The sequence below is a fragment of the Phocoena sinus genome, chromosome 8 (genome assembly GCF_008692025.1).
Source record: "Phocoena sinus isolate mPhoSin1 chromosome 8, mPhoSin1.pri, whole genome shotgun sequence".
Taxonomy (NCBI): Eukaryota; Metazoa; Chordata; class Mammalia; order Artiodactyla; family Phocoenidae; genus Phocoena; species Phocoena sinus.
Genome location: NC_045770.1, coordinates 101,262,060 through 101,287,856, shown reverse-complemented (window position 1 = coordinate 101,287,856; position 25,797 = coordinate 101,262,060). Strand labels below are relative to the sequence as shown.

Below are 25,797 nucleotides of genomic sequence, written 5' to 3'. Positions count from 1 at the left end.
GGGCAAAGCCGCTTGCAAATAACTCCGAGAAGCGCAAAGGCGCTTCGAGTCTTTCGCGGCCGCATGCGGAGCTGCAGCACTCCGGCGAGGAAAGAGTTAAGCCCAACTCCTCTCCCCGCCCTCGGGGGAGGGGCCGAGCCGCAACGGAAATAACCGAGCGCCGGGCCGCGGTTGGCCGGGGGGAGCCGAACTTCTTCCGGAAGTAGCCGAGCTTTGAGGTCTCGTTCTCCGACCGGAGCCGAGCGCTGGGCCTTGTTCTGCGGATCCGCCGAAGGTGTTCCGGAAGGAGGCGAACCCCGAGGCGGGCAGGGCAAGCCTTCGCGGCGGCCCTCCGAGTCCAACGTCTGGCGGGGCTCGGCGAGCGCGGCGGGAGCAGCAGCCTGGCTCCGGTCCGGCGGGAGCCGAGCTCCTTCCGGAAGAAGCCGAGCGGGCCGGCGCCGGCCTCGGCGTCCCGGGCTAGAGGCGGTAGAGGCGGCGACGACAGCGCGGGCCGGGATGAACCGCGACGGCTGAGGCGGCGGAGGTGCCGGCTGCGCGGGCCCGACTGAGACTTCTGTGAAGCAGCAGCCCCGCGCTCCGGGCTTCGCTTCGAGCCCTGCCCCAGTGAGCCTCCCGGACCCCTTTGTGCGGGCGGAGGCGGCGGCGGGAACGGCCATGGCGGCCAACATGTACCGAGTGGGGGGTAAGTACCGGGCGTAGGGGCTGCGGGGCCCGGGGCGGGAGAGGCTGGGGGCCAGGATCGGAGAGGCTTGGCACCCGGTGGCGCGGGGAGCCGCGTTTGGGGCGGCATGGTCCAGAACGCGGACCGGAACCGGAACCGGGAGCTCGGGGAGGAGGGCGCGGGGATCGCGACTCGGCTGAGCACCGAGACTCCCGGAGAGGCTTCGGGCGGCCCGGCGGCACTCGCGGGGCTGAGTCTGGGGTCGCCGGTGTCGCGGAGTGGGCTTGGGAAAGTGGTTCTGAAGGAATTGACAGGGCAGGCAGGGGGCGCGGAGGGCCAGGGCGACCGCTTTGCCACCTGCGGGGGAGCCGTTGGGAGGTTTCCTCTTCCCGGGCGTTATTGTGCGCCTCGGTTCGCAAAGGTGGGGGCCCTGCGCAGGAGCGAACAAATTAGTCGCTTGGCCCAGACTGGGATGCAACTCCGTCGCTGAGCGGTGGAGACTGCTGGGGAACCCCCTGCTTCTTGTCTCCTCCTGAAGGCTCGCTTTTGAGTGGAGGATCTGATTTTAGAACTAAGTGATAAGGGGTGGAGGGTGGGGCATCTTTCCCTTATTTTCTGTTAGTTTCTCCACTTCCACATTTCAGCGTCCTCTCTACCTCGACCCTTATCTCCTTTTGGTCTACTCGGGCCTGCTTTCGCTCCTCCCACCCTGGTGCTCGGCTCTCCCATCTACTCCTCTGATCTTGCCGGTTCTTCCCCACCCCCTCCTGCAGATTACGTCTATTTTGAGAACTCCTCCAGCAATCCTTACCTGGTTAGAAGGATTGAAGAGCTCAACAAGGTGAGTGGAGCAGAGTCCCGCCACCCCCATCCCCGCCCCCCGCAACCTCCTCTTTCTTCTGAGGTCTCTAACTTCAGGTGAATGAGAGAGAGAGAGAGAGAGAGAGAGAGGACACAAACCCTATCCTAAGTACCCATTCATATTCGTTCATTCATTTATTCATTCATTCCACACATTCAGGAAAGGCTATTGAGAGCTTAGTGGGAACTTTGCTATTCTGTTTCTTGGGGGCCAAGGAAAGGGATTTGGAAGTCTGTCCTTAAATGTAAATCTCTTGATTCATAATTTCTTGGGCTTTTCTTACATCCTTTAGACTTGTTCACTGTTGTTAGTCTCTTTATGCATTTCCACTTTCAAATGACTACTTTTCACCACCATTTTTTCTCTCCTTAGACTGCAAATGGAAACGTGGAGGCAAAGGTTGTGTGCCTTTTCCGGCGAAGGGACATTTCTAGTAGCCTCAACAGCCTGGCTGATAGTAATGCCAGTAAGTGTCTTTGTACCCCCCCCCGCCCATGATCTGAAGCCCGCGCATGTCTCTGCAGGTGTTTCTCTTGGTAGCATGCCCAAGGCAGGGGTGTGAGTTTGGGGGTGGTAAATGCCTGGTCTGCAGAGGGAGGCCTGTTTTTACACGTTGGGTTGGAAGCAGGGTGGAGAGGCCATGATAAGGAAAGCCAGAATTTGGCTTGTGTGTGAGCGTGTATTTACGAGATGATAGTATTTCAGTAGGGGATGAGGAGGAGCTTTAGAGAAGGAGGACTCTTGGGGGACAGTTTTGGTTATGTTGGGACAATGGGTGGTGACTGTGAAGGTCAGGTGAAGAGGAAGAGATCGTACTTAGAAGCCTGTGTAACAGGGAAGCAGGTTTTTTTTTGTGTGTGTGTGTGGTCATGAAGTGGTAAGGATACATGGGTGGGAGGGAATAAATAGGAAGCCAGGAGTTTTCTTGCACTTTCCCTCTTTCTCACCTATCCTGGCTTCCCCTTTACTCCATTTTACATCTTTCCCTTTTCTTTTTGCCCTATCCTACGTCTCTTTATGCTTTCATCATCTTTTCAGATACATATTTTTCTGTTTCCCTTAGTTTCTTTTTCTTTTTTGGCTTTCTTTTCCCTTCCTCTTGTTCTTCCTAAATTATTTTTCTCATTTTAGGCTTTTTTGGGCCTTGGACATGAAGGGGTTAATGAGGACCTGGGCCTACCAAGTTCTCCGGCCCTCTGGGGTTTCCAGTCCCATCTGGCAGGGGCTGACCTTGGCCTTGTCCAATCAGAAAGGGTGTGGGGGGTGTGGTCCCCCTTGCCTTAGGGCAGGGTTTCCGGAGCACACAGGCGAGGGGGTGGAGCCTACCGCACACCCCCCTTTCTCCCTGAGGTTGGGAACAATGCACCAATGAGCCTGGGCCTGTGGCTCTTTTGCCCCCTCCCTGTTTGGTTGGCACCCAGCCAAGTTAACCCTTTCCACCAAGGTTTCAGGGCAAGTTGCAGCTCCTTGGGGAGGAAGGTGTTGGCACTGGCTTGAGAGGCACTGTCCTTGAAAGCCCCACAAACAAACGATTGTTAGCCAAGTAGAAAACAAGGGATAGTTAGGGTCGCTTGTGACATTTAAGAGCAAAGTCTCCTGAAATTTGCAAAGAGGAACTGGTAAACACACTCCTGTGTGGTGCTTTTACTTATTTATTTAATTTGGATTTCTGGACCCCAGGCTAGTTTAGCAAGAGACAGGTGGGATATTCTGGCTGGGTCTCATGTGAGCAGATTTGTGCTGTATGAGTGGTGTCTGAGCAGTGGCACCTGGGTCTGTGATGTATTTCTGTGGCAGTCTTTGTACTCTCAGCAGCTCTTCCCTAAAGAGTGATGGAGAGTTGGGAGTATCTGTAAGGGGGGTGGGGGTGGGGAAGCTAGGAGGGAAAGCTGGTGGTGTGAGAGGCAGGTACCTAGGGAATGTGAGAAAAACAAGTGAGACAGGAAATATTTTCCCTGGGTTAGAGCTTCTAAGGTGGCGTCTTTCTGAATTAGTTTCTGACTCGGCGTCTTCCTCCTAAATCTCCCAGGGGAGTTTGAGGAGGAATCAAAGCAGCCAGGGGTGTCGGAACAGCAGCGACATCAACTGAAGCACCGGGAGCTTTTTCTTTCTCGGCAATTCGAATCGTTACCAGCCACCCACATAAGGTATAGGACAATCAGGGCCACTGTGGCCTGCATGCACTTATTTAGAAGGTGGGAAGGAGGGACTAGTGTATTGGAGCTGCTGTACAGAGGAAATGAGGAACTCACCCAGGGTTTTCTGACCTCTCTCCTGTAGGGGGAAATGCAGTGTGACTCTCTTGAATGAGACAGATATCTTGAGCCAGTACCTGGAAAAGGAGGTGAGAAAGAGGTGTCGGGAGAAGAGGGAGGGAAGTAGGTATTGCCCCGAAAAGCAAGAAGAAAGTCTGACTGGGATGAGGTACAGGTTGACAGGCTGCCTGTCTTGGGAACTCTGGATACACCCCACTGCCCCCTGCCTCTGAGGACTGCTGCCCTGCTTACCTTCTCCCTTTCCATCTCCAGGACTGCTTTTTTTACTCACTGGTGTTTGACCCTGTGCAGAAGACACTTCTAGCTGATCAGGGGGAGATTCGAGTTGGTTGCAAATACCAAGCTGAGATCCCAGATCGCCTGGCAGAGGGTATGCAGCAGGAGACACTGTATTATGGCTACGGGGTTGTGTAACATCAGAGTCTCTGAATGGTGTGCCCTGGCGTTGTGTGGTGCACAGTCTGCATGGCTCTGTGTTGTGAACGTAGCAGAATGGGACCTTAGGAACCGGAAAGGGGCAGATGGGCACATTGGGAAGAGAAGTCTGAGAGTTGAGGTGGCTGACAGAATCCAAGGAGGAGACGAGGTGTTACTTTGTCAAGACATCTATTATCCTCCCCGATGATACCATGTCCCCATTCCCCAGGAGAATCTGATAATCGGAACCAACAGAAGATGGAGATGAAAGTCTGGGATCCAGACAACCCTCTCACAGACCGGCAGATTGATCAGTTTCTCGTGGTGGCCCGGTGAGGGGTGGGTGGATGGGGCAGATGGGCTGGGGGTGGTGTGGACATAGTTCTGATTCATGTTCGTAGAGATGGACTTTATTTATTTTTGGCCTGGGTGTTGTCCTTTTTTCTCATCTGGCTTGGTTCCTCAGCCCACTCACGCTTTCTTCTTTCCCTGACTTCTCACTCTCTCCCTTAGAGCTGTGGGGACCTTCGCAAGAGCCCTAGATTGCAGCAGCTCCATTCGGCAGCCAAGCTTGCACATGAGTGCAGCCGCCGCTTCCCGAGATATCACCCTGGTGAGCAAGAAGTTGGTGGGTAATTGGGTAGGCTGGGCTTTGTGGGGACCTGCGGAGCCTTGGGACTCTGCAGGGAGGAAGGTATCTCTGAAGGAGTGGGGGTATTTAAAGAGCAACAGAGGAGTGGTGCTGAGGGTTTCAGGTCATCAGCATTGTTTCCCACCTTTCCTGTAGTTTCACGCCATGGATACATTGCAAAGGAACGGCTACGACCTGGCTAAGGCCATGTCGACCCTGGTGCCCCAGGGGGGCCCGGTGCTGTGTCGGGATGAGATGGAGGAATGGTCAGCCTCAGAGGCCATGCTATTTGAGGAGGCCCTGGAGAAGTACGGGAAGGATTTCAATGATATTCGCCAGGACTTTGTAAGTGGATGGGACTAGGAGGAGAGGTGGAAGAGGTGACAGGTGAGGGAACCAGGACCAGGGGCCAGATAGCAGCTCATCCTTCTTCCTTGTGCCTCCTCAGCTACCCTGGAAGTCACTGGCCAGCATAGTTCAATTTTATTACATGTGGAAAACCACAGACCGATACATTCAGCAGGTGAGGTCTGGGCTGGGGAGGCTGGACCAGAGGCCTCCTGCTCACCTCTGCCTTTGAAGTTGGTGACATCCTCCCTGCTGAGATGCTCTGATCCTTTTTACTTTTTCTCCTTCCTGCAGAAAAGATTGAAAGCTGCTGAAGCAGACAGCAAACTAAAACAAGTCTACATCCCCACCTAGTAAGTGCGATGGATAGGGGAGACAGGCATGTTTCCCTTCTCAGCCCCTAACCTGTGCTTTCCTAAGTGGTTGGGGGGTGGGCCGGAGACGCGGTCAAATTACAGAGACAAAGTGGAAGTGGATTCTTTTCCTTGACCAGTTCCTGGTTTCTCCTCCATTAGTACCAAACCAAACCCTAACCAGATCATCTCTGTGGGCTCAAAACCTGGCATGAATGGGGCTGGATTCCAGAAGGGCCTGACTTGTGAGAGTTGCCACAGTGAGTTCCAGGAAGGGATAGGGATGCCGGGGGTGAGCCGGGCGTTTGTTCTGGCCCAGCAACCTGAGAGGCTCGGGTAGCCTCCGGACCATTCCCTCCTCTCCATGCTCCTGCAGCCACACAGTCTGCCCAGTGGTATGCCTGGGGCCCACCCAACATGCAGTGCCGCCTCTGTGCTTCCTGTTGGATCTACTGGAAGAAGTACGGGGGACTGAAGACTCCAACCCAGCTTGAGGGGGCTGCTCGGGGCACCACAGTAAGGATGGACGATGAGGGACAGGTTGGGGAGAGCAGTAAGCTAATTGATGTGAGCTTTAAGCGAAGGCCAGAACACCCAGCTCCAGTAAGGTGATGGCTTGACTGGGGTGGGGGTGGGGTGGTACTGGACAGTGGTTGGGGAGCCAGGCAGGTCAGGATGGCAGCAAAGAGATCAGGCAGGAATAAAAGACCCTCCATCAAGAATGGAAGAAGGGAGCCTTGGTGACTGACTGTGTTCTCCCCTTTTCCTATGTCCTTCTTCCAGGAGCCACACTCGAGGGGTCATTTATCCAGACCCGAAGCCCAAAGTCTCTCACCCTATACGACCAGCGCCAACCGGGCCAAGCTGCTGGCTAAGAACAGGCAAACATTCCTGCTGCAGACCACGAAGCTGACCCGTCTTGCCAGACGCATGTGCAGGGACCTGTTACAACCGAGGAGGGCTGCCCGACGACCTTATGCCCCCATCAATGCCAATGCCATCAAGGCAGAGTGTAAGGGCAGAAGTGCTGGGGCTGGTGGCAGGTTTGGGGTTGCTCTGGCCAGAGACCAGTGTTTCTCTGGGTGTTTAAGGACAGTAGTAGGGATAGTAGGCCACAAGGATTTGTTATGAGGTTAGGCATGGTTCCTGGCACCAGAGGAGGCCTGAATAGTGAAGCCCCTTCAAAAGCGTTCATCTTTGTTCTCCAGGCTCCATTCGACTCCCTAAGGCCGCCAAGACTCCACTGAAGATTCACCCTTTGGTGCGGCTCCCCCTGGCAACTATTGTCAAAGATCTGGGTAAGGGTGGGTATAGGATGGGGAACCTTTAGGGTGGTGTCCGGCTCCCGGTCCTTTTATCATCAAGATCCTTCTCTTCCCCTGCTTTTTCCTTTCCCACTGAGTCCAAAGAGGTTTAGTCTAACAGACTGTACTTTTGTAGGTTAAAAATGTTACTTTTCACATGCTCTCCAGTATGACTATATACTGATTGATAAGATCATACTCATGTGTGACTTTTGAAATACTGGTGATTACTCTCCAGACCCCTTCCCCGTCACTGCTTTTGGGGATGCATACAGAAGAGGAAGTGTGAACGTCCTCTAAGGTTTCCTTTCTTTTTTTTCCCTGACAGTGGCCCAGGCACCTCTGAAACCAAAAACACCTCGGGGTACCAAGACACCGATCAACAGAAACCAGCTGACCCAGAACCGGGGACTGGGGGGCATCATGGTGAAACGGGCCTATGAGACTGTGAGTTGACAGACTGGAGTGGGCCGAGTTGGGTTGGGTGGGCTCTTATATCTGATAGGTGTCTGAGAGTCCCCTCTCTCATTGTGCTGCCCCATCCTTTTCCAGATGGCAGGAGTCCCCTTCTCCGCCAATGGAAGGCCTCTGGCCTCAGGGATTCGCTCAAGCTCACAGCCAGCAGCCAAGCGTCAGAAACTAAACCCAGCTGATGCACCCAATCCTGTGGTGTTTGTGGCCACAAAAGATACCAGGTAGGGAGCCCTCCATGGGAGGGGCTGAGAGGTTGACAACCTAGATTGGTGGATATGGGAAAGGAAATAGGAAGGAGTATCTGAGCAAGACCAGCTCCACGAAGACTGGGTGCAGGGTGGGGATGTTAGGAAGGAATGGGCTGGAAGGTGGAATTGTAGTGGAATGTGGGGTTTCATCTTGAACGTCTTTGCCTTTTTTATTGCCCCCTTCTCTTCTTGGCCAGAGCCCTGCGGAAGGCTCTGACCCACCTGGAAATGCGGCGAGCTGCCCGCCGGCCCAACTTGCCCCTGAAGGTGAAGCCACCACTGATTGCAGTGCGGCCCCCAGTCCCTCTTCCTCCATCCTCACATCCTGCCAGCACCAGTGAGCCCATTGTCCTGGAAGATTGAGCGTCTGTGGGGAAGGGAGGTGGGCTGAAAGCTAGAGGGTGGGTGCACAGGGCACCTAGCCTCCCTTCCCTTTAGTATCAAAGGGAATGAGGAGTGAAGGAGGGAAGGAGCAAGTGAGCGTGTCCTTGGAGGGGTTGGATGCCCTCTGGTGTTAGCACTTGGAGGCTTGTCCCCTTCCAGTGCTTCTCTGTGCCTGGTGGTGGAGGGCAGACTGCAGGAACTGGCCCATTGTGGGAACCTAGCCTGTTTTGGGGGGTAGGACCCACAGTTGTCTTGGACAGTTTTGGGGGGAGGGTTTTTAAATTTTTTAAAAATTTTGCCTCCCTTTGTGAAAGGGGATGGGGGAGGGGAAGAGTAAACAGATATCAGGTGGTGGTATCTGGTTGGGGGAGGGGGGGCGTGCACTGCCATGACTGCCATGTCTTTTTTTTTTTTTTTTTTTCCTAATTGAGGGTTTCTCTTCCTGTCCGGTGTCCGGACTTTCCTAATTGGAGTTTGAGGTCCCATAACCCCAGCCTATGCTCGCTCTTTCCTTCCCTCCCCTTGTCCCCTCTGCCTTTTGTACGCCAGTTCTCAGAAATAAAGACCTTTTGTCTGTTTTTTTAACCTCGGATTCTGTAATTGGTTCTTATAGTAACAAATAAAAAGCTGTTTTCTTCAGCTCCTCCTGGCTCAGCTATTCTCTGCCGTGTGCATGCGTGTGTGTGTGTGTGTGTGTGTGTGTGTGTGTGTGTGTGTGTGTGTGTGAGTGAAGGTGCTTCTTTATTTCCTAACTCTTAATCCCCTCTCCTTTTTTTTTTTTTTTTTTTTGCGATACGCGGGCATCTCACTGTTGTGGCCTCTCCCCTTGCGGAGCACAGGCTCCGGACACGCAGGCTCAGTGGCCGTGGCTCACAGGCCCAGCCGCTCTGCGGCATGTGGGATCTTCCTGGACCGGGGCATGAACCCGCGTCCCCTGCATCGGCAAGCGGACTCTTAACCGCTGCGCCACCAGGGAAGCCCTCCCCTCTCCTTTTTACTTAGAGGATTCTGGGAGTTGTTAGAGGTCAGAGCAGGATGTAGCCCACTTTGGGGTGTACTGTAGGATCATATCACCTAGCTCTGTGGTGTATTTGCACAGACTGCTGCTTCAGGGATCCCCAAGGGCAGCCTCAGCAACTGCCTTGATATTGGGGCCCACTCTAGTGCTGTTTCCTCCCTTTTTAAGTTTGGGAGACAGATTAGACATTTGAGCTGGTCCCAACAAGAGGAGCACTTCAGGAGAGAGAACGAGAAGTTACGCCTACTGTGTGCTCCTTGAGCACTTTCCTTAGAGATGGGGAAAGCCTCAGCAGCTGTGACTTGCTCAAGGTTAGATCCTGAGATGTGTGCCTCAGGTCCGCTGCTCTTTCCACAGCCGGAAGCTGTGGAAAGCTGTGGGTTGATCAAACACAGCAGCAGCTGCTTAGCCCAGCTGATAGGCCCCTCCATCTCAAGGTCCTTGTCCCTGGGGCCTCCCTAGCTCTCTTCCTCCCTTCCTGGCCTGAGCCAACACCTTGGTAGTGTAGGGAGGAACTGACCACTATAACATTCTAGGGGGAAGCAGCACCCTCCAGTGTCTTCACTCAAATGCCACCATAGCAGGTTCTGCTAAATGCCTTTAAGTGGGCCGGTGGCTCTGGCTCCTGGTGGGTGCACTCCACGCAACCCGCTTACGCGGAAGAGAGGCGATCTGGCTGTAGCCCGTGGAGTGCGGAAGGTGCCCGGTGGGGGCAGAGCTCCCCAACCAGGGTTAGGGAGAGGTTGCAGAACTCCCATTCTGGGAGAGGACCGACGGCAGAGGGAGAGGGTAACAGCCCTGAGGAGGTTAGGAGTCTAGGGACAGTGCGGGCTTTGTGGAGGATCCGCCTTTATTCACTAGGTAAATATGGGGTTGAGGATACAGCCTCTACTACCCGATGACGGAGGACACAACCTGCTCTCGACCACCCAGCAGGGAAATCGCCTGCCGTCAAGCAGCGGGCCCGGCAAGAAACCCGGCACACGCAGTGGCTGCCTTATGAATATTCATGACCTTTGGGCCAATCAACGTCTGAACAGCTCAGAGCACACCAATTGGCTTACCGCATGCAGATAAGCATCGTAGATGGTATTCCTAAAGCTGGTAGAGACTTAAGTCGGGCTGGAAACGGAACCTTGAGCGGAAAGAGCTCGGTTTTCGGAGGAGTGTACCGCGCGATTGGGCGACGGCTACGTCACTTCCTATCGGACGGGCGGAAGTTGCTTCCCAGCATGTTGCAATTTGTAGAAGCGAGTTCCGGTCGTGGCCGAAGAGGTTGCATTTTGTTAGTACCGGACAGTTGTGATGGCTGCGGTGGATTCGGATGTCGAACCGCTGCCTCGCGGGGGTTTCCGCTGCTGCCTCTGCCACGTCACTACGGCCAACCGTAAGCGGTGGCTAGTGAGGGGGGTGTTTATGGGCTTTCGTCTTTGGGTCCTAGCGAAAGTTAGGGTTATAGGTCCTAGTTCTTGCCAAGTCGGTTGGTAGGGTCTCACCTCCGTTTTCTCTCCGCTGTCCGAAGGGATTACAGAGTGGGGGAGAGTCCCACCACCTTACACCCCAGCTTCCCAGTATCCGAAATCTCGACGACAGAAGTTTCGTTATTTTATTTCCTCTTTAACCGTCATCTATTGGATATTCCCTTTGTGCCTGCTACTCCGCTGGGCTCTAGAGCGGGCAGAGGGGATTTAGAGATGAAGGAGCTCACCACCTAGAGATGGAAGCAATTTCAGTATCCTATAGATGTGTTTGGAAAGCTGCAGGGTCACAGAGAAGGTAGTAATTAAGCGAGGGAAGCCCTACAGAGGAGCTTCCCAAAGGCAGAGATGGGTGAAGTAGCATGGTATGCATGTTTGGAACGTGGGTTTGGAAAAGGAGACAAGGTCCTTTTATGACAGCGCGAGAGGCTCAAAGAAACCTCATATTCCACTTTTGAAGTCTGGAATCATAATCTCCCCTAAACATGATCTTTCATTCTTTTCCTTTGTGAATGGCACTACCACTTGTCCAGTAGGGCAAGCCAGAAATCCAGGATAGTCTTCTGTGGCCCCACATATACACTGGTGACATCAAGCAGCTGACTCAAAATGTAATAAAAAATTAAAAATCAGCTAAGTTTTCCCGCATTCGCCATGTACCAGACTCTCAGGCAAGTGCTATATATGAATAATATCAACGTGGTAGGTACTATTATTATCTCCGTTTTATACCTGAGGAGACATGAACAGCGAGGTTAAGTAAGTTGCCCAAGATTTCGCACAGCTTGACAGCTGGGATTTGATTCTGGGTAGTGTGACTTCTGATCCTGCGCTTGTAATCTCTATAATATACCCAGAAATGATAAATAGTCTAGGGTCCTGATTTATTTAGTTCTTCTATAAATGACCTAGATAAGTTACCTGTTAATTTCTTTATAGTGTGCAGGTGTTGCTCTACCTAGCACTTGTAGATGGTTTAAGAAATACTTGTGGGGCTTCCTCGGTGGCGCACTGGTTAAGAATCCGCCTGCCAATGCAGGGAACACAGGTTCCAGCCCTGGTCCGGGAAGATCCCACACGATGTAGAGCAACTAAGCCCGTGCACCACAACTACTGAGCCTGCACTCTAGAGCTTGCGAGCCACAGCTACTGAGTCCATGTGCCACAACTACTGAAACCCGTGCGCCTAGAGCCCGCGCTCCACAACAAGAGAAGCCACTGCAATGAGAAGTCCTCACACTGCAACAAAGACCCAATGCAGCCAAAAAAAAAAAAAAAAGAAATTGAAAAAAAAAAAGAAATACTTGTGTACAGCCAGTTCTCCTGGGAACCACTTAAAATGCTTTATATAGACAAATGGACAAGAGAGGAAGCTGCAAGGAGCCAGGACTTTGTCATTCAAATGTCACATTTTCTATGGCTTGGAAGAGTCAGTAGGATCTAGGTATGCCGAGAAAAAAGTCGGGGTAGGTACACTGAAGAGCAATTCGGATGTTTTTGTCCTCACGTTTGTCTTTGCAGGACCCAGCCTAGAGGCCCACCTGGGAGGCCGAAAGCACCGGCACCTGGTAGAACTACGAGCTGCTCGAAAGGCCCAGGGACTTCGAAGCGTGTTTGTCAGTGGCTTTCCCCGGGATGTGGGTTCTACTCAGCTCTCTGAGTACTTCCAGGCGTTTGGACCTGTGGCCAGTGTTGTCATGGACAAGGACAAGGTAGAGTGGGTGGCTCTGGGGGTGAAGAATGAGTCAGGTGTCCTGCACACCAGAAGAAATGGGGTGGGAGACGAGCAGCCTGTTTCTGCTGGTTCCTAATGTGGCTACCCTTGGTGGACACTCCAGTACTTGGGCTAGTCCAGCTTTGTGAGTCTCTCACCCTCGCCCCCCCACCCCTGCTTGGATTTTATCAGTTCGTCAGAATTAGTCACTGGGGAACTTGTTGGTCATTTATTTATTCAGTCAGTCTTTTATTTGCCAAATATTTATTAGCTGCTAACTTTGTACTAGGCACTGCTTAGAACTGCATTCTGAGTAGTGCATAGGTTAGTCATGGTCCCTGCTTGCACAGACCTTACAGTCTAGTGGAGGAAGTAGACAATTAAATGAGTAACTACTACAGTGAAGTGGGTGCTTTAAGACCACACCGTTGGGAGATCTATCCTAACCCTTCAAGAAACTGGTTGATAAACCAGCTAGCAGTTTATTAACTTATGCTGAAAGGTACTGAGGTCATCCGGTCAGAACACCCTTGTCCTCGGGACAATGCAAGACAAACAGACTTGTTCTTTGTGGTCCTTTTTGTCTTGCTTCCATGCCGACCTTTTGTCAGAGTCTCTCTAGTCCCCTGGAAAAAGTTTGCCGTTGTGGTGATGTGCTCCGTGGTCATATTGTAGCTCTGAGGCTACACTCTGGTTTTGTGGGCTTAGATGATCCCAAATCTACTTAGCAGCTCAGGTCTTCTTTTACCACGCCGTGGGGTCTGTTTTTCTTAGAAATTGCATTCAGCAACCGACTCACAATGGTTTAAACAAACAGGGTTCAGTTGTTCTCTTATAACAAGAAGTCCAGACCTGGGCCATCCACGATTTTACTGTTTTCCTGCTCTGTCATTATTGGCATATGGCTCTCACTTCATAGTTGTGATTATGCTGGTTCCACATCTTCGACAAGCAGCAGCAGCAGGATGAAGGGCAGACTATCAAAGGCTAGGGTCATCTGAGTCTGATCCCTTCCCCCGCTTTCTTTATTTCCCAGGAAAATATTTCTCAGAGGCCTCTTCAGCAGACATCTCATATTTCATCGTCCAGAACTCTGTCTATCGCCTGGTTACTCCTAGCTACAGGGAAGCCTGGGAAATGAAGTTTTTTTAGCTGGGCACTTTGCCCCTCTGAGCAAAAAGCAGGGTTCTGTTAGTAAGGAAGTTGGGAGAATGTATATTGGGTGGGCAATTGGCAGTGTCTGTCCCAGGTGACTTCTTCAGAAAGCTCAATGCCACCATTTTTGTTCATATTTATTTCAATTGTAAAGAAAGATCTTTTCCTGAACTTAAACCTCAAGTTTTTGAGGCTTCTATCAATAATTATAACAATAATGACTAAAATTTTTATGGAGCAATTATTATGCACCAATTATATGCTAAGTACCGTATATCTTTTTTTTTTTTTTTTTTTTTTTTGCGGTACGCGGGCCTCTCACTGTTGCGGCCTCTCCCGTTGCGGAGCACAGGCTCCGGACGCGCAGGCTCAGCGGCCATGGCTCACGGGCCCAGCCGCTCCGCGGCATGTGGGATCTTCTCGGACCGGGGCACGAACCCGTGTCCCCTGCTTCGGCAGGCGGACTCTCAACCACTGCGCCACCAGGGAAGCCCTAAGTACTGTATATCTTATTTAATCTCCACCACATTTCCTTGAGATCATCACTGGGGAAGTTGGAGATTTGGGGGAGTCCCTACTTGGGAGGCAGTCACGAGTTACTTAACCTCTCTGAGTTTCAGCTGCTTAATTTGTAAAAAGGGAATAATAATACATACCTTGTTGTACGAATCTTATGAGACTTCGAGATAGCTTACGTGAACTGTTCGGTTAATAATAAGCCCTCGGGGGCACGGGTTCAGTCCCTGGTCGTGGAACTAAGATCTTGTGTACCACACAGCGCGGCCTAAAAAAAAAAAAAAAAAAGACCTCAGTAAATAGTGGCTGTAGTTGGGGATGCTGGTATTGAGAGGAGAAAAATGGCCGGGATACATCCTTCTGAATCTGCTTATCCCGCCCTCCCTGATGCCCTTTGTGCAGTTCTTGAGAGAAATACGTGCACACAGACAAGGCCAGGCAGACACCTAATTGCTAGCTGGGGTTTCGGCTGCAAACTTGGTGTTGCACTGCAGTCTGTTGAGCTGTGTGATGCCTCAGAATCAGAAGATGCACTTGGGCAGGCCCAAGTGGCTGCCTTTCTCCTTAGTTTCACTTTGGTTCTTTGTGCTGTTTGACATAGGGTAGAAGTGAGGGTAGACAGGGGACCCCCTTTTCTTTTTCCCCTCCTTGTATTGTCAGTTGATATTATATATTATTAAGATATATAATTCACTGGTTGTTAGTATATTTGGAAGATTCTGCAACCATCATATGATCTAATTCCAGAATGTTTTTTATCACCCCAAAAAGAAACTGTGAATCTATTATCTGTCATTCTCCAATTGTGATTCAGGCCTGTGTGCTGGTGAAGCCATCCCCCTGGTTAATTTTTGTATATGGCATGAGGTAGGGGTCCAACATCATTCTTTTACGTGTGATTATCCAGTTATCCCAGTTGAGAAGACTGTTCTTTTCCCATTGAATGGTCTTAACACCTTTGTTGAAAATCAGTTGGTCATAGATGTACGAGTTAATTTCTGGAGTCTCAATTACATTCTCTTCATCTGAATGTCTGTCTTTTTTGAAAAAAAAATAATTAATTTTTGGCTGCGTTGGGTCTTCGTTGCTGCATGCGGGCTTTCTCTAGTTGTGGCGAGCAGGGGCTAACCCTTCGTTGTGGTGCACAGGCATCTCATTGCGGTGGCTTCTCTTTGTTGCAGAGCATGGGCTCAGGAGCGTGGGCTTCAGTAGTTGTGGCTCGTGGGCATAGTTGCACTGCAGCATGTGGGATCTTCCTGGACCAGGGCTCGAACCTGTGTCCCCTGCCTTGGCAGGTGGATTCTTAACCACTGCACCACCAGGGAAGTCGTGAATGTCTATCTCTATGCCAGTACCACACTGTCTTTTTTTTTTTTTAATTAAAAAATTGTTTGGGAATTTCCTGGTGGTACCGTGGTTAGGACTCAGCGCTTTGGCTGTCAGGGCCTGGGTTCAATCCCTAGTCAGGGGACTAAGATCCCGTGAGCTGTGCAGCATGGCCAAAAAAAAAGTTTTTTTTAATTGAGGTAACGTTGGTTTGTAGCATTATATAAATTTTATGTGTACAACATTATACTTCTATTTCTGTATACCCTACAGTATGGTCACCACCAAAAATTTAGTTTCCATCCATCACCATACAGTTGATCCCCTTTACGCATTTTGCTCTGCTTCTTCCCCTCTGATAATCACTACTCCTCTCTGTATCTATGTGTCTGTTTTTGTTTGGTTTGTTCATTTATTTATTTATTTAATAGATGTTTTTATGGTACATATAGTACTTAATTTTTTAAAAAACTTTATTTATTTACTTATTTATTTTGGCTGCACTGGGTCTTAGTTGCAGCACGCAGGATCTTTGTTGAGGCACGTGGGATCTTTTAGTTGTAGCATGCGGACTTCTTAGTTGTGGCATGCATGCAGGATCTAGTTCCCCGACCAGGGCTTGATCCCAGCCCCCTGCACTGGGAGTGTGGGGTCTTACCCACTGGACCACCAGGGAAGTCCCTGTTCATTTATTTTATTTTTTGTTTGTTTTTTATATTCCATATATAAGGGAAATCATATGGTATTTGTCTTTCTTTGTCTTAACTCATTTCGCTTAGCATAATACCGTCAAAGTCCATGTTATTGCAAATGGCAAGATTTCTTTTTCAGTAGCTGAGTAATATTCTATTGTATATATACACCTCATCTTCTTTGTCCATTCATCCATTCAGGGGCACTTAGGTTGTTTCCATACCTTGGCTATTGTAAATAATGCCGCAGTGAACATAGGGGTGCATATATCTTTTTTTTTTTTTTTTTCCTGTACACGGGCCTCTCACTGTTGTGGCCTCTCCCGTTGTGGAGCACAGGCTCTGGACACGCAGGCTCAGCGGCCATGGCTCACGGGCCCAGCTGCTCCGCGGCACGTGGGATCTTCCCAGACCGGGGCACGAACCCGTGTCCCCTGCATCGGCAGGCGAACTCTCAACCACTGTGCCACCAGGGAAGCCCTCATATATCTTTTCAAATTAGCGTTTTCGTTTTCTTTGTATAATAACCCAGGAGTGGAATTGCTGGATTGAATGGTAATTTTAGTATTAATTTTTTTGAGGAATCTCCATACTGTTTTCCATAGCGGCTACACCACTTTATATTCCCAACAGTGCACGAGGGTTCCCTTTTCTCCACATCCTCGCCAAGACTTATTTCTTGCCTTTTTGATAATAGCCATTCTAATAGGCATGAAGTGATATCTCATTGTAGTTTTTTTTTTTTTTTTTAAATCTTTTTAGTTTTGGCTGTGTTGGGTCTTTATTGCTGTGCACGGGCTTTCTCTAGTTGTGGCAGGCGGGGGCTACTCTTCCTTGCGGTGGCTTCTCTTGTTGTGGAGCATGGGCTCTAGGCGCGCTGGCTTCATTAGTTGTGGCACGTGGGCTCAGTAGTTGTGGCTTGCGGGCTCTAGAACACAGGCTCAGTAGTTGTGGCGCATGGGCTTAGTTGCTCTGTGGCATGTGGGATCTTCCCGGACCAGGGCTCAAATCCATGTCCCCTGCGTTGACAGGCGGATTCTTAACCACTGTGCCACCAGGGAAGTCCAGTCTGTTTTTAAAATTTTGGTTGAGTTGTATAAGTTCTTTATATATTTTGGATATCAGCCCATTATCAGATATATCATTTGCAAATATCTTCTCCCACTTGGTGGGTTGTCTTTTTATTTTATTGATTGTTTCCTTTGTTGTGCAGAAGTTTTTTAGTTTGATGTCGTCCCATTTGTTTATTTTTGCTTTTGCTTTTGTTTCTCTTGCTTGAGGAGACATATCTAGAAAGATATTAAGAACAGTATCAAAGAGCTTACTGCCAGTGTTTTCTTCTAGGAGTTTTATGGTTTCAAGTGTTACATTCAAGTCTTTAATCTATTTTGAGTTTATTTTTGTGTGTGGTGTGAGATAGTGATCTAGTTTCATTTTTTGCATGTGGCTGTCAAGTTTTCTGAACACTGTTTATTGAAGAGACTGTTCTTACTCCATTGTATGTTCTTTGCTCCTTGTTGTAAATTAATTGTCCATATACATGTGGGTTTATTTCTGGGCTCTCAGTTCTGTTCCATTGATCTATCTGTGTGTCTGTTTTTCTGCCAGTACCATGCTGTTTTGCTTATTATGATTTTGTAATATAGTTTGAAATCAGGGAGTGTGATACCTCCAGTTTTGTTCTTTTTTCTCAGGATTGCTTTGGCTATTTGGGGTCTTTTGTGGTTCCTATAAATTTTAGAATTTTTTGTTCTGTTTTTGTGAAAAATGTCCTTGGGTTTTTTTTGTTTTTTTTTTTTTTGAGGTACGCGGGCCTCTCACTGTTGTGGCCTCTCCCATTGCGGAGCACAGGCTCCAGACGTGCAGCCTCAGCGGCCATGGCTCATGGGCCTAGCCACTCCGCGGCATGTGGGATCTTCCCGGACCGGGGCACGAACCCATGTCCCCTGCATCAGCAGGTGGACTCTCAACCACTGCACCACCAGGGAAGCCCTCCTTGGGATTTTGATAGGGATTGCATTGAATCTGTAGAATGCCTTAGGACATTTTGACAATGTCAGTTCTTCCAATCCATGAACATGGAATGTTTTTCTATTTATTTGTGTTTTCTTCAGTTTCTTTCAACAAGGTCTTATAGTTTTCAGTGTATATGTCTTTCACCTCCTTAAAGTTTATTCCTAGGTATTTTATTCTTTTTGTTATGATCGTAAATAGTTTTCTTAATTTTTCTTTATGCTGGCTGATTGTTAGCCTATAGAAAGAGAACAGATTTTTGTACCCTGCAACTTTACTGTATTCATTTATTATTTCTAGTGGGTTTTGGTAGAGTCTTTAAGGTTTTCTATATATAAAGTCATGTCAACTGCAAATCGTGATGGTTTTGCTTCTCCTTCCCAATTTGATGCCTTTTATTTCTTTTTCTTGTCTAATTGATCTGGCTAGGACTTCAATACTGTTTTGAATAAGAGTGGTGAGAGTGGGCATCCTTGTCTTGTTCCTGATAGCTTTCAGATTTTCACCATTGAGTATGATGTTAGCGATGGGTTTGTCATATATGAGTTTTCTTATATTGAGATGCATTCCTTCTCTACCCATTTTATTGAGTTTTTATCATAAATGGGTAATGAATCTTGTCAAATGCTTTTTCTACATCTACTGAGATGATCCTATTTTTATTTTTCAGTTTGTTAAAGTATGTGTCTTGTTGATTGATTCATGGTTGTTGAACCATCCCTGCATCCCACTTGATGGTGTGTTTGATCCTTTTAAGGTATTATTGTATTGTATTTGCTAATACTTTGTTGAGCATTTTTGCATCTATGTTCCCAAGAGATATTAGCCTGTAGTTTTCTTTTTTTGTGTTGTCTTTGTATGGTTTTGGTATCGGTGATGTTGGCCTTGTAAAAATAAGTTAGGGGGCTTCCCTGGTGGTGCAGTGGTTGAGAGTCCGCCTGCCGATGCAGGGGACATGGGTTCGTGCCCTGGTCCGGGAAGATCCCACATGCTGTGGAGCGGCTGGGCCCGTGAGCCATGGCCACTGAGCCTGTGCGTCCGGAGCCTGTGCTCCGCAACGACGGGAGAGGCCACAACAGTGAGAGGCCCGCGAACCCCCCACCAAAAAAAAAAAAAGGTTAGGAAGCGTTCCTTCCTCTTCAATATTTTGGAATAGTTTGAGAAGGGTAGGTATTAAGTCTTTGATGGTCCTGGACTTTTGTTTTTTGGGAAACTTTTTGATTACTGTTTCATTCTCCTTACTCGTAATCAGTCTATTCAGGTTTTCCATTTCTTCATGATTCAGTCTTTGAAGGTTGTGTGATTCTAAGAATTTGTCCCTTTCTTCTAGGTTGTCCCTTTGTAGGTTTGTTGGTGTATAGCTTTTCATATTCATAATATTCTCTTACCCTTTGTATTTCTGTGGTATCCGTTATTATTTCTCCTCTTTCATTTCTGATTTTATCTATCAGAGGCTTCTCTCTTTTTTTTCTTAGTGAGTTTAGCTAAAGTTTTGTCACTAGTACCACACTGTCTTGATTACTGTAGAGAGTACCTTTGTATAAGCAGGATGAGGTTCTAGCTTTACCACTGAAGAAAATATAAAAAAATATGGGCTTTTGCCAGAGCAGTTATATTTTTTCTGCTCCTGCTAACGTTTTACCTTAAAAAAAAAAATGACCCAATGAATATCATTAAACTCAACCAAATCATAGCAGCAGTGCTGTCATATTGCTGGTAAGTTTGTTGAAGATAGGGTTTATATGTTTATGCCTAACACAGTGATCATTACATGGATTCTTTTTTTTTTTTTTGCGGTACACGGGCCTCTCACCGCTGCGGCCCCTCCCACTGCGGAGCACAGGCTCCGGACGTGCAGGCCCAGCGGCCGTGGCTCACGGGCCCAGCCGCTCCGTGGCATGTGGGATCCTCCCGGACCGGGGCACGAACCCGCGTCCCCCGCATCGGCAGGTGGACTCCCAACCACTGCACCACCAGGGAAGACCCTACATGGATTCTTAATATTAAAAGAGTCTAATTAAAGCAGGAAAAGTTAGGGAGTGAGTCATAGTATTACCAGTGAAATGTCATTGGGAAGACGGGGGTTTTATAAAATAGGTAAAATGAGGTTTTTCAGAGGCAGGCTGGGTGAGAATAAAATGTATGCGATTTGAGTGAAGGAGATAATTGCTTTTCTAAATATGTTCCCTGGTGGGAATTCCCTGGCGGTCCAGTGATTAGGACTCCACGCTTTCGCTGCCGAGGGCGTGGGTTCAATCCCTGGTAGGGGAACTAAGATCCCATAAGCCTCGAGGCGTGGCCTAAATAAATATGTTCTCTGATGTTATGGAAACAGCAAACAAATTTCCCAATTTATATGGTGGTCCCTATTTTAAAGATTCTCACCCACTGTCAGACCATGTGTTTGGATTCTAGGTTCTAAAACCATCATCATTGTCCCTGTTGTGGTTTGACAGGGAGTGTTTGCCATTGTGGAGATGGGGGACGTGGGTGCCCGGGAAGCTGTTCTCTCACAGCCCCAGCACAGCTTGGGAGGACATCGCCTGAGGGTCCGGCCACGGGAGCAGAAAGAGTTCCAGAGCCCAGCCTCCAAGTCCCCCAAAGGAGTGGCCCCCGACAGTTACCAGCTGGCAAAAGCACTAGCGGAGGCCCCGGACGTGGAGGCACAAATGGCGAAGCTTGTGGGGCTGAGGGAGCTGTCTGAGGCTGAGCGGCAGCTTCGGAGCCTCGTGGTGGCCCTGGTGCAGGAGGTCTTCACAGAGTTCTTCCCTGGTGCGTCACCTCCCTCACTGTGTCTGAGCCTTCCCTGTCCTCCCTCCCCTGTGTTTGCATGCCCAGTCCTCCCTCAGCTAGTGGTGTTCATTTGCCTGCTTTTCCATCTTTGTGCCCCATTTTATTCTTCCACCACTTACTCCCTACAGTGTCTCTTGACCTTTATTCTCTGCTTGGCACCCAGGCTGTGTGGTCCATCCTTTCGGCTCTTCCATAAACAGCTTTGACGTCCATGGCTGTGATCTTGACCTCTTCCTGGATCTGGGGGACTTGGACGAGCCCCAGGTATGTGACCATGGAGGCAGCTGTGAAGAGTCAGTGGAAATGGTCATGTCTGGGCAAACACTTGACCTCTCGTGCCTTAATTCCTCATCTATAAAATGGGGGTAATAGGACCTGCCTGAAAGGGTTATTATAATTGGAGAAATGTGAATATGTATGGATATTGGATAGGATAAAATGAATCAACATGGGATAAATGGCATTTGTAACAGGGAAAAAAACAGATTTCAAAATAGCATGTATAATATCTTATTCGGGGAGATAATGGGTTATGTTTTTGCTTATCAGTGTTTTCTAACATCTAATGTACAGATCCTGCCTTGGGAATAGGAAAGGGTCATTATTTTTTAAATAGACTATTTTTTAGAGCTGTTTTAGGTTCATAACAAAATTGAGCAGAAAGTACAGAGTTCCCATATACCTCTCGCCCACAAAAGGTTTTTTTTTTTTTTTTTTTTTTTTTTTTTGCGGTACGCGGGCCTCTTACTGCTGTGGTCTCTCCAGACGCACAGGCTCAGCAGCCATGGCTCACGGGCCCAGCCGCTCCGCGGCATGTGGGATCTTCCCGGACCGGGGCACGAACCCATGTCCCCTGCATTAGCACGCAGACTCTCAATCACTGCGCCACCAGGGAAGCCCCACAAAAGGTTTTTTTCTTGCTGCACCTCACAGCTTACGGATCTTAGTTCCCCCACCAGGTATTGAACCCGTGCCCCCTGCAGTGGAAGCGCACTGGATTCCTAACCACTGGACCACCAGGGAATTCCCTTTTTAGTCTTATTTAATCTGGAACGGTTCCTCTGCCTTGTTTTGTTTTTCATGACAATAACGTTCTTGTAAAATACTGACCGTTTATTTTATGGCATTAAACGGTTAATTTTTAAAAAGGCTTGTGAGGGCTTCACTGGTGGCGCAGTGGTTGAGAGTCCGCCTGCCGATGCAAGGGACACGGGTTCGTGCCCCGGTCTGGGAAGATCCCACGTGCCGTGGAGCGGCTGGGCCCGTGGGCCATGGCCGCTGAGCCTGCGTGTCCGGAGCCTTTGCTCCACAATGGAAGAGGCCACAACAGTGAGAGGCCCGTGTACTGCAAAAAAAAAAAAGCTTGTGAAGGTTAAATGAGTTGATATTTATAAAGCCTTTAGAATAGAGCCTGGCACATAATAAGCAGTAATAGATATATCTTAGGGATGGAATGTTCCCCGGTTAGGGGACCGCATGTGAGGCAGTTACTCAGCTCGTTTCCATCCACAGCCAGCCCCAAAGGCTGCAGAATCTCCATCCCTGGACTCAGCCCTTGCATCCCCACTGGATCCTCAAGCCCTGGCCTGCATCCCAGCCTCCCCTCCAGACTCACAGCCTCCAGCTTCTCCCCAAGACTCTGAAGCCCTGGACTGTGAAGTCCCTTCCTCCTCCCTGGCACCCCGGACTCCAGACTCTGCTTTGGCCTCTGAGACCCTCGCCTCTCCCCAGTCCCTGCCTCCATCCTCGCCACTGCAGGAGGACCAGGGAGAGGGGGACCTGGGGAAGGCCATGGAACTGGCAGAGGCCCTGAAGGGGGAGAAAGTAGAAGGGGGAGCCATGCTGGAGCTGGTGGGATCCATTCTTCGGCGCTGTGTCCCTGGAGTGTACCGAGTCCAAACTGTGCCATCTGCCCGACGCCCTGTGGTCAAGTTCTGCCATCGGCCTTCAGGTCTCCACGGTGACATCTCCCTCAGTAACCGGTACCTTTGTTTGCGGGGTGGCGGGGAAGGCCAGATGGGCACTCTGGGGAGGTTGAGGAGGGTGCCCTGCACCAGCTGAGCCTTGAGGTTGTCCTTATTTGGTCCTGTCTCTCTTTCTGATGCTCATCTCATGTCTGGCTTTCATTTCAATGTTTGGAAAGTGTGTTTCTTGGGATACTGTTTTTAAGGATTTAGGAAAGAGTTCCATGGTTGAATAATTTTCAGCATTGGGAAATGCTGAGTTAAACACAGGCAGGTTTCTCCCTTCCCTCCCTCTCCCCCACTTCCTCTTTCCTCCCTCTCCCTCCCTTCCTATCTTTCTTTGCATAGTAAAGGCTCTGATCAGTCTTACAATAACATGCTCTGTAACTAAGACATTTATAGGATGTAGTGTTTCCCAGACACGTTTGATGTTCTTTTGTACATACTCTCTCCAGACCATGTCAGAAAACTCGGGAAACCCTCTGTTGGCCTTCTTCCAGCTGGCCCCCATTGCACAAGCCTGGAATAAGAGCTGGGGGTGATAGGTTCCTGAGCCCTAACACCCTTGTCCCCCCCTCTGTCCCAGGCTGGCCCTGCATAACTCCCGCTTCCTGAGCCTCTGCTCTGAGCTGGATGGGCGAGTACGGCCCCTTGTGTACACTCTGCGCTGCTGGGCTCAGGGTCGAGGGCTGTCAGGTGAGAATGAATCAGGACAGCCTTGGGGCTGTGTTCGTGTCGGGGCAGAGGCAGGGACTCAGGGAGAGAAGGAAGGTGGCAGGTACAGGAACCAGGGTTGTGAAAACTGCCAAGGAGGGGATCAGAACCGGCTCTAATCTAACCGGAATTAATTGATTATTTACCCAGGGAGTGGTCCACTTCTCAATAACTACGCCCTGACCTTGCTCGTGATCTATTTCCTTCAGACCAGGGACCCTCCTGTGTTGCCCACTGTGTCCCAGCTCACCCAGAAAGCAGGTACAGTAGCCCGGCCTCCATCCGCTCTGTCTCGTGAGCTTCATCTCTCTTCTTCATCTCACTTAGTCATATTGAGCTTCCCTGGGAATGAGATCTCTGCTATCACTCCCATATCCACCCTCCCCCGCCCCCCCTTAGTCTTCCTGCTTCCAGGCTCACCCTCACCTTTTTTACTTTCATAGGTGAGGGCGAACAGGTGGAGGTTGATGGCTGGGACTGTAGTTTTCCCAGGGATGCCTCGAGACTGGAGCCCAGCACCAATAAGGAGCCCCCGAGTGAGTTTGGGGAGCCTGGGAGAGGACTAATAAATGGTGCTAATGACACAGTTACTGGCACACAGCAACCTCGTGGGATAGCTAATATTGTTACTGCTACTTAACAGACGAAGAAACCATGCCTTGGAGTGATTAAGTGGCTTGCCCAAGGTCATGCTGCTGGCAAGGGGAAGGGGCAGTATCTGGGGGCATCACGGGAGAGAGGTTTGATCTCTTGTTTATAGGGATCAGAGGAGCCTGGCTCTGGCACTCTTCTGAGCCACTTGGGAGGGAAAAAGAAAGTCCAGCTAAGGGAATGGCTCTGGCACAGGGCTGATCTCACTTCTGGCCTCCAGGTGACCCCTTTTCCCTGGGTTTTCTGTTCCTCCAGGTTCCCTGCTGGTCCAGTTCTTCTCCTGCGTCTCTTGTTGGGATCTTCGTGGCTCACTGCTGTCCCTGCGGGAGGGTCAGGCACTGCCTGTGGCAGGGGGCCTGCCCTCTAATCTCTGGGAGGGTCTGCGCCTCGGTCCCATGAATCTCCAGGACCCCTTTGACCTGACTCACAACGTGGCAGCCAATGTGACCAGCCGGGTGGTCGGGCGGCTACAGAACTGCTGCCAAGCGGCAGCCAGTTACTGCCGAAGCCTCCAGTACCAGTGCCGTTCCTCCCGGGGTCGGGACTGGGGGCTGCTTCCCCTTCTGCAGCCCAGCTCCCCTAGCTCCCTGCTGTCTGCAACACCCATCCCCTTACCCCCCGCTCCCTTCACCCAGCTCACTGCTGCCCTGGCCCAGGTGTTACAGCAGGCTTTGGGGTGCCATATAGAACAGGGAACCAAGAGACTGCGGTCAGAGGGAGGTGGAACTGGGGAGCCTCCCCAGGGAGGGACAAGCAAAAGATTGAAACTAGACGGACAGAAAAGCTGTGAGGGGGGGCAGGAGGAACAGCAGGGACGTGCAGGGGGCCACGGTGAAGATGGGGTGGAAGAAATGGCGATAGAGGCTGGAGAGTCAGTGCAAGACTGGGCCATGAGGAGCCCTGGGCAGCCAGGGGAGCTGGCCCCGATGACCGGAAAGCATCTAGGCACTGGAGAAGAGGGGCGGTCAGGCCTCGCAGCGCTGGCTGAGCAGGGGCCCGGAGGACCTGAGGCAGCCCGAGAAGGGTCTCAGGCCGAGGCAGGGAAGGGGGCGTTGCTCTCCTCAGTGGGCTGGCGCTGTGCCTTGTGCCACCGAGTGTGGCAGGGGCGGCGGCGTGCCCGAAGACGCTTGCAGCAAATCAAGGAAGGAGGTGGAGCTGGTGCTGGCACAGGAGCAGAGTGGCTGGCAACTGAGGCTCAGGTCACCCGGCAGCTGCGAGGCCTGAGTGGTACTGAACAGACGCCAGGGGCCGAGCCACTCCTGACCTTCGTGGTGTCTGTCTCCCAGGCTAACCAGGCTCTCACTGTGACCCCACTCCGGGATTCTCAAGGCCTGTTCCCTGATCTCCATCATTTCTTACAGGTTTTCCTCCCTCAAGCACTTCGAAACCTGCTCAAGTGAAGATGGGGACCCTAAAGGGCAATAAAGCTGCTAGTTTAATAAACGCTAGTTTCTGCTAATTTCCACCTGGTAATAATCCTCCTTCCCCCCAGTGCTTAATGCAGCCTCTCACAGGTAACCCTCTCTCGCCACCCTAAAATAGGTCTCTCAGTATGTTTCCTTCAGAGCCCAGGAGGAGTGTGTGTTTGGCACCTGGACCCACTCAGTAGAGTTCTGGAAAGATGGAGTGCTGGGTGGGTGGCTTGAGCAGCACCTGGGAAGTACCAAGTTTGCTTCCACATTTACCTTACTGCCCAGAGTTGTGAATGGTGACAGGGCTTGAAATTCGGCTTCAGGGTTCTTCATTCTCTCACTTAATAGAATTCATTCTGTTCTTAAATTGGGTTCAGATCTGAGCATGGGTAA

General features: G+C 50.2%; 2 protein-coding genes across 3 annotated transcripts; both read left to right on the top strand.

The window, feature by feature from the left end:
- Positions 1–182: 182 nt before the first annotated feature.
- On the top strand, positions 183–8,597 carry MTA2 (metastasis associated 1 family member 2). Of its 2 annotated transcripts, none has more exons than XM_032640800.1 (19): positions 183–223; positions 380–682; positions 1,435–1,502; positions 1,896–1,989; positions 3,553–3,670; positions 3,804–3,867; positions 4,052–4,169; positions 4,446–4,548; positions 4,730–4,829; positions 5,004–5,192; positions 5,296–5,370; positions 5,490–5,548; positions 5,711–5,808; positions 5,925–6,064; positions 6,332–6,560; positions 6,757–6,846; positions 7,181–7,299; positions 7,405–7,547; positions 7,772–8,597. In XM_032640800.1, exons 2-19 carry the CDS (start codon positions 655–657, stop codon positions 7,935–7,937), a joined length of 2,001 nt encoding a protein of 666 aa, XP_032496691.1. In that variant the 5' UTR covers positions 183–223; positions 380–654; the 3' UTR covers positions 7,938–8,597. The 2 variants fall into 2 exon arrangements, with proteins under 2 accessions (XP_032496691.1, XP_032496690.1); XM_032640799.1 differs by lacking the exon at positions 183–223 and having other exon boundaries at positions 286–682; positions 7,772–7,911; positions 8,390–8,597.
- A 1,611-nt stretch (positions 8,598–10,208) lies between these two features.
- Positions 10,209–25,791, top strand: TUT1 (terminal uridylyl transferase 1, U6 snRNA-specific). Its single transcript, XM_032640798.1, has 9 exons — positions 10,209–10,363; positions 11,976–12,166; positions 20,327–20,642; positions 20,827–20,927; positions 22,176–22,645; positions 23,214–23,323; positions 23,492–23,602; positions 23,785–23,877; positions 24,248–25,791. Exons 1-9 carry the CDS (start codon positions 10,282–10,284, stop codon positions 25,390–25,392), a joined length of 2,619 nt encoding a protein of 872 aa, XP_032496689.1. The 5' UTR covers positions 10,209–10,281; the 3' UTR covers positions 25,393–25,791.
- The last annotated feature ends 6 nt before the right edge of the window (positions 25,792–25,797 follow it).